The following is a 9,551-nucleotide window of genomic DNA, read 5'->3' as shown; positions in this document are numbered from 1 at the left end:
AAGGAATATTCGGAAAAACATCCGCTGAGATTCCGTTCTAAAAGAGCTTGAAGGTATCAAGAGTCCTGAGACTCGGCTGAGAGTGCTCAATACGAGCTGTCCATTGGTGCACCCTCCGTAATGCTCCCGCGGACCCGAACGCTGTGCGGTGCGTCCTTGCCGTGCCGCTTGTTCCCCGTCATGGTAAGCATCCCTTCCCCGGATTCGAAACGCCCCCTCTGATTTTCCGACGCTACGAGACTAATCTTTCGCCCGCCTAAGGCATCCATGTATTCGTTCACTCGAAGGCACGGATAAACGAGCGTGGTGAATTTCACCGAGCGAAAGCGCGGGAACTCTACAGACCTCGCTCAATAGATCACCATCAGGGATTGTAGGAATTCTCCGCGGCGGCAAAGAATTCCTGTGGACATTCTGAGAGCTGAAATAATCCGCGTTGCCCCCGTGCGGTCTCCTGACCCGCTCGGTTTCATCTCTACGGCATCGAGGAAGAAATTACGGAATATGGCTAGCCCCTCATGGTTTTCTCTACGAGCATGGGTCCTGAGCCTGCTCTTCGCTGCTAGAAACTGCAATCCAAAACATATCCGTTTTTCTGGAAAGCGAGGTCGCTGCTGAATGCGAGGGTTTCCGAGTCAGACATCGCAGAACTTGCCGGACGAGCCGTACAGACCCGGAAATATCGACCTGCAGAAATATCAATCTGTAGAGCTGGTCGGGACTCAGCCAGAGACTTCATGATCGCGCGAGAGAGAGATCCGAGCCCCGAATTCCGTCCACCTCTTTCGAGTCGGAATGTGAAAGAATGTACGGGGAGGATTAAGACGACCCACTCTCTCCTCGATTATCAGAAGACATTTTCAGCTCTCCGAAGTATCTGATTGATCCCCATTTCGGCCCACGAGAATAACGCATTGAGCGATGGGGGTTCGAGGCGAGTTCCCCCCTTACATGGCTCCCTCACCCATCGGAGGCCCCTCTCCACATATCGCGCTCATTCTTTTTCGATTTAAGCATGCTCAAGAGGGAGCGCAGCTCATTCGATTGGAAGCAACTGTCGGTCAAAGTTGTGTTTCGCTACTCTGTTCGTGACGAAAAGTATCGGCCGGACGAAGTGCTCTCGAATACTTGACATTCACTTTTGGCTTCCCTACCTAGTCCGGGAATTTCGAATCGCGCGCTGGCTGTTCCCCCCGAACGGCAACGTCGGCCGCCATCTTGAATCTACCTTGTGGCCCGGACTCCCCGGTGTTGTGCTTCTGTGTTTCATATATATATATATTTTCGAGCGAACTTCTCCCCAATCGAATGAAGATGGCTCTATCTATATCCGTGGAGCTTGATGGTGATCGACTCAAGCTCAAAACTCCGGTGCCAATCAAGGTCGGCCGCGTAAAGGTAATTGAAACTCGCGTCCGTAGCATCGATCAGCCGTTTGTTCCACCTGAGCCCCGCTCATGAAGTCATGCGCGGTCTATCCAATCGTTCGAGTTTGAATTAATTTGCTTATCTCTGCAGGTCAAGAAAGAGTTCCCACTTTACGTGAATTCAGTTGTACTTACCTATGAGAGTTCAAATAATATCGGTCGTATCAAGAGCGCAAACTTGAAATGTCCATTCGGCGGTACTGTGGGCAAAGTGTTCGTCGAAACTAATGCGACCGTGAACGATGGGTGAGTCTCGTCCGGAGGAACGAAGCTGAGGCAAATCTTTTTTCCAACCGAAAATTTCCGTCGTGTCCGCGTTTCTTGATGATTTCATGCAATTTCCCTCTTCCAGAGACACCTTGATGCAGCTGAGGATTTGTTCACACTCCGTCAGGGATAAGGACGTCTGTGCCGATTGCGGAGCCCACTTAGAAGAGTGAGTGATGTCGCAACAAACTTTTGGAATCAGCGTGTCGAGCTCAGGAAATCGTTGTTTCACACAATGAACTAAGCCGATCGATTTCTTTCAATCAGGTCAGCCAGCGGCTTCGGTCCAGATGCGGCTTCCGTGTCTATGATTCACCACATGCCCCATCTAAGAGTCAGCGAAGAACTTTCTCGCTCCATCGGGAGGGTAAGCATAGGCTCCTAGAGGGCGTGAGCTGCCGAAGATCTAGAAGCTCGGTGTGATATATACATGTCGGAAATTATTCAAATTATTATACATAGATCTGACGGTTTCCCCTTCCAGGATGATGAGCTCCGCTTACTGACGCAAAAAAAGCTGGTACTACTTGTCGATCTCGACCAGACTTTGATTCATACCACGAGCGAGCCTGTTTACGATAAAATCAAAGGTGTTCATCACTTCCGTCTACCCAGCAGCAATAACGCATGGTATCACACTCGGATACGTCCGGGAACGGAAGACTTCTTGAGAAAGGTAGGAGGAAAACATTATTTCTTCATCGATGCATTGAAGCCGCGAAAACGTACTCGACCGCCGCAATGTTTGCTGCTCGCGGAGGAAGTCGAATTAGGCGGCAGAACTAAAACTTTCCCTTTCAGATCTCCCAATTGTTCGAACTGCACATAGTCACATTCGGAGCCCGCCCGTACGCGAACCACATCGCCTCCTTGCTTGATCCGGGGAAGAAATACTTCCAGTATCGGATTCTGTCTCGTGATGAATGTTTCAACCCGCAATCGAAGACCGCGAATCTTAAATCTTTATTCCCGTGCGGGGATCAGATGGTTTGCATCATTGACGATCGGGAGGACGTCTGGAACTTCGCTTCGAACCTTATCGCCGTGAAACCTTACGTCTTCTTCCGCGGAGCTGGGGACATAAATGCACCAGCAGGCTTACTCGCAGACTGTCATGCGCTCCCCGCGTCCGAAGGCGGGACATGTAGCACTGTTCTATCTCACAGAAATCCCGAAGCTCTTCGTGCGGATCGAGAAGTGGTGGCATGTCTCCAGGGTCTCATAGAACACACCTGTGGCGCGACAGACGGCTTCATCGATTATGAAGACACCGACGACTATCTTCTTCATCTTGAGGACTCTCTTCGAACGGTAATATTTTGCTCGGTATTATTATCACCTACTCGAATATTCCATGGGGATCATCCTGAAATGCGCCAAGTCTCATCTGAAGCTAACAAGGCTTTCCTCACAGGTTCATCGAGCGTACTTCGAGCTGTACGAGCAGATGAAACATGAGAAACATGGTGAAGCCTCGTCCATTCCGGATTTGAAGACAGTCATTCCGTACGTCCGGCAGAAAGTTCTGAAAGACGTGGTCATCGTGTTCACCGGCTGCTTCCCCATCAATCAGAGACCGGAGAGCGCTAAGATTTTCTTGGTCGCGGTTTCCCTAGGCGCGAAGGTTCAAAAAGAGCTCAGTAAGGAGGTGACTCACCTCGTTGCCGCTCGACCTGGGACCGCAAAAGTTCAGCAGGCAAGAAAATTCCGATCCATTAAGGTAAGACAATCGGAGAGTACTAATTTGTTGTCAAGAGAATATGCGAAATAAGTAATGAGCGATGCTAGAAATGCCGTCATTCACTGATTTTAGTAGTCGTCAGTTGTGGACATCCACCATGTCCAATGTACGAAGACTACTCCGATTGCATCGGAAACTCAGCAAAACGCTCGCCTTTGAGCGTGCTGCTCGAGGGCGCTCGCGTGATATTCATTTGGAGCCTTGAATGTTCCATCCGGGTGTATCTGGAAAGAAGATGCATATCGATATCTATCGAACCTAAGCAGTTTTCTGATATACTTTCAATTCTGCATTCCAGGTGGTCTCGCCCGACTGGCTGTGGTCTTGCGCCGAAAGGTGGGAGAAATCTTCGGAGGCATTATTCCCATTGAAGGACGTGCCTGTCGACGCTGGCAAATGGCGTGCCAGAGGGGGTGTGCCCGAGAGAGCTGCAAAACCTGAGGACGGGGAGGCTGACTTCCTTCGTGAAGAGATGCTGAAGCTCTCTCGGAGGAAGATGCTTCCGGAAGCCCTAGTTCCTTCACTTGTCACCGAACATGACGCTCTCGCCGAGATGCTGAAAGAAGTCGATGATGAGCTTGCCGATGATGATGATGATGATGATGGAGAGGAAGGAGATGAGGACGAACATCCGCTGAAGAAGATGAGATTCCAGTGATTCGGAGAGCGGAAGAGCATGCCACGACACGGGTCGAGGCAGCGCTCTCAATCAGCCGAGAAGCGACAAGTTCGGGGATCAGCCCCTAACCATACCGTAATCTGTGATATAATTAGATAAGATAAGTGATAACTTAAGAGATTCCCATGCGGTTGCTTCGGGACGAGAGATAGCGACGGAGGAGCCGTAGGCTACATCGAGCACAATAAATACGGTGGAATGATCCACATTCATATCGACCTTGTTCAATCTCAAGATTTTCATTAATCACCGAGGACGCCAATATGCGCAAGACTGCCGGGATCTAGGATCTTGCCCTCGGGAAAAATTTTAGATAATTATCCCCGCCTCGGAAATCATCTTCGCGCCACACCTATTGCCGTCTAAATATCACCTATCTAGCGAATCTGTGATGCAAACCGTATTCCGTTGCGGTCGATCGACTTCCAGTGCAGAGAGGGATGTTGACGAAGTGAATTTTGAAAGTTGACGAAGCGTCGGATCCGGACTATCTCGGAGAACGCCTAGAGCACCGCTCGTGTAGGATCTCGAGGAGCATAGGTGTAGCGTTTATCGCTTTTGCCACTGTTCGGAATGGGACCGGAAATGAGGATTCATTGATCTGAGAAAAGCTCTTCATTTATTTGGAACGAAAGAGACTCTGCAATGGACTTGTTGACAGTCGCAAGACATATGACGGAATCGTTTCCGCTTGTACTGCTTCGACACTGCGACCAGATTCAGAAAATGAGCTTGCGGAAGCTCGTCTACGAATAGGAAATTTAGACCCTGGCTCGCCCACCAACTGACTAGAATCGTCCTCCAGTGTGCGAGAGATTCACATGGAGACATTCGGACGTTTATCGCCGATGGTCTTTAGGCACGAGGGCTGAGCTCCCCTCACTGTGATGGAAATTGGAGACTATCGCTGGTCCCGTCCCTTCTCCCCTCCCAGAATTGCCAATCTGAGCGGAGCCTTTCACGTGAAATGTGACCCACATATTGGCAGATTCGAATTTACATGTTCATCTGCGACTGTCAAGGTATTGTTCCTCGACATCGCTTCCGGCTCGTAGCAGAATGAGAATGGAGTGAAATCCCACTCCCTGTCAATTCAATCGACCTTTGAAGGCGAACAAGGCATCGATTGCGTAAAACGCGGCGTTCAAGAGACCAAGTACCTGCAAGGAGGAAAATTGTGATGCTTGCTCATGAGATTATGGGGAGCTATGAATGCGCACGATAAGCGATGAGTCGGGTCTGCCAACGCGGATTCCGAGAAGACATCCAATAACTCACCCCTGCTACGATGGCCCTGGTGCTCCCCCTGATGTTCGGTGCCTCAACAACTACAGCCAGGCCCCCGCAGAGGTAGAAGACGAAGCCCAGAATGTGGTAATTCAAGTACTGTGATAGAAGTATTAATCAATTAGATCAGGAAAACATTTCGATCTGATTGAGACTTGCGATCATGAAGGATTCGATGGATGAATCAATGCGGGTTCGGAAGGTTCGCAGTCCTCGGAAATGCTGGCGATTCGCATGCGAGAACTTTTTCTCGATGAATACTCACAAATAGTGTGGTGAGCAGCGTCATCCCAGATAGAGATGCTACACACGAGCCCAGCATGAGGCCAGTAACAATGAGAAAACAGAATGATGTCAATTGAAGGAAATGAGACCAGGTGAAAACTGCTGTATGCTCCCACCAGACGAGGAGCAAGAGAACTAAGAGTCCCACGAACTGTTGAATGAGAAGAAAAAAACGTTAGAGGCTTGTGATTGCAAGGCAGTGCTCAGAAAACGAATGACGGAACGGAGTCGAGACCGAAGAACGGTAGCTACCCCATGAATTTGCGAAGAACTCATCCATATATTTCCTCGATCTGCCGCGATCGTATCATTATTTAAAATCCTTATTTCACTGTCGGAGGTTGATAGATCAGCGGAGGAGATTCCTGATCGGATCGTTTGATCCTCTCGCTGGAATTCCATCTCGAGGCACGCGGAGATAATCGACAATAAGCGCGACCTCCATAGTCGACGCTTGCTCTTCGAAGCGTAAGCACCGAGCAGAGCATGTGCTATGAGAGCCCGTCGACAGGGTGGGACCGATTCGGCTTCAGAGAGTGCGCTGACTTATACCAACGACTAGCAGGAGTCGACAGCCTTGCATCGTTCGACTTTCTTAGAGATTCTTTGATTCCGAGTCAGGGTCCTGCAGGATATTTATGATGACTTGACTCATCAATACGGTGGGAAGCGTCCTTCATTGGCCGAAGAACCTCCCACTCGTGCTCGGCGGGGGCAAAGTATTGGCTATGATCCAGGAGGGACTGGTGCTCTTCCAACGGTGTGTTCTCAGGAGACATGAAGGTCATCCGAAGTATGGAGCTATTGGCTCGGATTCTCGAGCACATGGATGTTGTTGACCCCCGTTTTTTTTTACGGAAATGAAATCTCGTTGTGATCTGGGACGTGTCCTCGTGCTCGTGGTGATAGGCGCGGACAGGATTCGGCAAATACGACTTTTTTCCCAGCTGGACGCGCGTCCGGTCGTGAGACAATGCATCAAGCTTCATCGTTTATAATGGAAACAGCCATTCGCAGAAATTCGAAGGCGAACTGATGGCGGATGAATCGAGTTGTTCGAGCAATGGGCCAAGGAGTGTCTTGAGGTCGGGAAACCGCTTACGCTTGTCACAGCCTTTTCGGTCCTCTCTGCCATCAATGATTTCTGAATTTATTTCTGAAGGAGATCAAGAGTTCGATGGCTCTCATCGCTCCGATAGAGCATCCGTTCCGATTCGGTAACACGGGCGTATCCTTGGAGATCATGGCCGACCTTGATGATGGAATCTGTGCGCTGGTCCCACGACGGGACATTCGATGCTCGAGTGATTTCTATTGAATTTTCTCCCAAGAGCACTCCGCTGCGCGACTCTGCGGTCGGACAGGCAGCTTTTCGACAACTGGTTGTCCGCGGAACAGCAGCCACGAACGACACCCGCAGTGCGAACGAATATCGCCTACTCACGCGAATACGACTTCAATGCCACATGACGCATAGTATTGACAAGTCGGTCCGCAGGCTGGTTGAAGTTTTCATAGAATTCAGAAAGGGATCGAAAATCGAGTTCCTGTCCTCTGGACACCGTCTGAGCTCCGAGTGGGATGAGTTTTCATTCGGGCGAGTTCCTAACTTTCTGAGTCAGAACCGGCTTCAGTATAACTCCGCTAAGGCGAGAGAATTTTATTCTCAATTTTTTCCGAAAATAATTTCGTCCGCAGAATTCTGCCGAGCCTCGCTCGGGAGGATCTTACTTGTCTCCTACGCGGAACGGATTTTTTTCACCCTTCGAGAGACTTCGGGATTTACTTGATGCTCGCAGACATTCGTAATCGGTGACTCACATCCTTCTTCTCCTTTCTCTGACATTCCCGATCAGCCACCGCACGGCTGAGTATCGGATCCGGAGCGTTTTTCTGGTATATGGAGGAGCCGTAGAAAAACGAGGAGGCCGGAAAATACCTCGAGTCTGCGTCCCAGTTCTCGATTCTTACAGGTTGCTCTCTTCCGGCTCATTGCGGTCTCGACGCGGGCTAAATGGTTCGCAGGGTTTCCTCGGACCCCATAGGTAGGCAAGTTCATCTCAAGCCAGGGACAAAGATTACTTCTATCTGTGAGACTTCGACAACAGCCGACGTCGACACGACAGTGATGCCGCAGGAATAACTCATCAGATATCGCACTCGGCCTCGATCGAACGATATGTGGAGCATGAGCCCATGGCAGTCGCCGCGCATCTTCCGAACCAAGGTTCATCTGAATTATATGGCGCTTCATTTCGGTCCAAAAGCGATAATTCATCTCTAGCGCCTATGCTCGCGTTCATGACAGGGTGAGCATCTCGTCCCGACTGACTCGGTAGACGCTCCGCGGGAAGCAACATCGAATTTTACGAAATTACATAAGTTTGAATCATCTCAAACAGAATGCCACGATTTCTCGTGCGGAGACTTCATCGGTCGCCCGAAATTCGGGAGCGAATGGAGAAGCTCCGAACAGCTGTGCGAAGCCCGTTCGGGTCTACGCGGCAGATTCGCAACTGACTCAGAACTGCAAGAGTTTTTTTGACTTTTCCGAATAGGTACCCACCAGCTGAGCGATCTTCAGCCAGCCGTTTATGGTGCGGAGGTATCCGGTGTTGAGACTCAGGAAGCCGCTAGACGTGGTTCCTGTCACAGTTGTGGTGGTCGTCACTTGCGCTCTGGTCTGCATTCTGTACAGGAGGCAGTAAAATCCCGATATTCCGATCCACCGAAACGTGCGCTAACTACGCACGAAAACCGCTCGCTTAATCGAATGGTGGCGGCTCGTCTGAGTGTTCTTCTCGCGGACGATCACGGCCGCACACACACGGATATTCATACACACAGCACCGCACGCCCTGGCTCACTCGAAGTTCGGTCGAAACAAGTGGTGCTGTCTCCTGCGGAAAGGTCTTTGAGACGACGGCAATGGCCTCGGAGAAGCCGCAGGGTCTTCAAACTAGGACGAGAGTGGGAGACTGTCTTTAGAGAGAAGAGCAGGGCCCCGAGCGATCAGGCTCTCGGGCAGCGCCAGAGGTGGCGGCGAGACCGGCGACAACGGAGAGATTCTGTGGTCACAGCAGTCAGAGGATGGATGGCGACGGCACGAATGAGTAGCCAGCAAGCAACAGTTGATTTCTTGGAGTGCCACCAACGAAGGCGGCGCTTGCTAACTAAGAAGGACCGGAGGGCGTTGTTGGACACAGATGACGGAACCCGCCACCTGTCGTCGCCCGTTCGTTCCGCTCAAGGAGAGGAGCCCTTTCTGACGTTGTTGGACAGTCGCGCTGGGGATTCCGCCAGGTATGCCGACAGAAGTTCCGTCGCGTCGGCGGAAATCATATTCACTCTGGAGATTTCGGTTCTCGGGAAGCTGACAATACTGGCTGGAGCTGGCTGGCACGGTTCTCATCCTGGGTAATGCACCCCGAGGCATTTCTTTCTCGCCGCGGCCATCGCTATGATATCTGCAGACGCCATTGTGGCCTGAAGTTACCACTTTTCGATCCTTATTTGATGCGAGATGAATCGCCGAACGTCGAGTCTGTCCGCTGGGTTAGCCACGAGAGTGCTGCTCACACGGTCTAGATGTAGATGAATGAGTCGAAATCTAGGTGCAAGGGATGCGGTAGGAAGCAGGACTTGGGCGACCCCAGTCGCTCTTCCGGCCCGACCGAGGGTATTCTCTAGCGCGGAGCGTGGCCTCTAGGAATCTAGAGACAGATTTCATACCGGCGGATAGCGGCTAAATATCCGCAGGTAATTCGGTTGGGCACGCTTCTGTGGTAGGTAGAGACATGATATGCACGGGTTGCGTGAATTTGCTCCTCGCAAGCGGCAACGATCCATTAGCGGGTTCAGCCCG

At 50.9% G+C, this 9,551-nt stretch overlaps 2 protein-coding genes across 2 annotated transcripts; one reads left to right on the top strand and one right to left on the bottom strand.

Moving 5' to 3' along the window:
* Positions 1–1,248: 1,248 nt before the first annotated feature.
* On the top strand, positions 1,249–4,093 carry LOC100907621 (RNA polymerase II subunit A C-terminal domain phosphatase). The gene is made up of 8 exons (XM_018640866.2): positions 1,249–1,398; positions 1,519–1,673; positions 1,780–1,863; positions 1,962–2,061; positions 2,179–2,370; positions 2,496–3,005; positions 3,109–3,414; positions 3,734–4,093. The coding sequence occupies exons 1-8, from the start codon at positions 1,309–1,311 to the stop codon at positions 4,091–4,093; spliced, it is 1,797 nt and encodes a 598-aa protein (XP_018496382.2). The 5' UTR covers positions 1,249–1,308.
* A 674-nt stretch (positions 4,094–4,767) lies between these two features.
* Positions 4,768–8,700, bottom strand: LOC100907042 (uncharacterized). The gene is made up of 4 exons (XM_003746910.2): positions 8,253–8,700; positions 5,667–5,837; positions 5,393–5,500; positions 4,768–5,274 (listed from the first exon to the last, which is right to left on the bottom strand). The coding sequence occupies exons 1-4, from the start codon at positions 8,373–8,375 to the stop codon at positions 5,203–5,205; spliced, it is 474 nt and encodes a 157-aa protein (XP_003746958.1). The 5' UTR covers positions 8,376–8,700; the 3' UTR covers positions 4,768–5,202.
* Between the last annotated feature and the right edge of the window lie 851 nt (positions 8,701–9,551).

Source organism: Galendromus occidentalis, unplaced genomic scaffold (genome assembly GCF_000255335.2).
Source record: "Galendromus occidentalis unplaced genomic scaffold, Mocc_1.1 scf7180000077509, whole genome shotgun sequence".
Classification (NCBI taxonomy): Eukaryota; Metazoa; Arthropoda; class Arachnida; order Mesostigmata; family Phytoseiidae; genus Galendromus; species Galendromus occidentalis.
This window is presented reverse-complemented; position numbering and strand designations above follow the sequence as displayed.

What these genes read in the sequence shown, in the direction of transcription:
- LOC100907042 (XM_003746910.2), bottom strand. Translation starts at nt 8,375, where the DNA reads ATGCAGACCAGAGCGCAAGTGACGACCACCACAACTGTGACAGGAACC. An exon ending in GGCTGAAGATCGCTCAGCTG is followed by an intron (nt 5,838 to 8,252) that starts GTGGGTACCTAT and finishes CTCATTCAACAG; the next exon opens with TTCGTGGGACTCTTAGTTCT. An exon ending in CGCTGCTCACCACACTATTT is followed by an intron (nt 5,501 to 5,666) that starts GTGAGTATTCAT and finishes CTTCTATCACAG; the next exon opens with TACTTGAATTACCACATTCT.
- LOC100907621 (XM_018640866.2), top strand. Translation starts at nt 1,309, where the DNA reads ATGAAGATGGCTCTATCTATATCCGTGGAGCTTGATGGTGATCGACTC. An exon ending in CGGAAGACTTCTTGAGAAAG is followed by an intron (nt 2,371 to 2,495) that starts GTAGGAGGAAAA and finishes TTTCCCTTTCAG; the next exon opens with ATCTCCCAATTGTTCGAACT. An exon ending in GAAAATTCCGATCCATTAAG is followed by an intron (nt 3,415 to 3,733) that starts GTAAGACAATCG and finishes TCTGCATTCCAG; the next exon opens with GTGGTCTCGCCCGACTGGCT.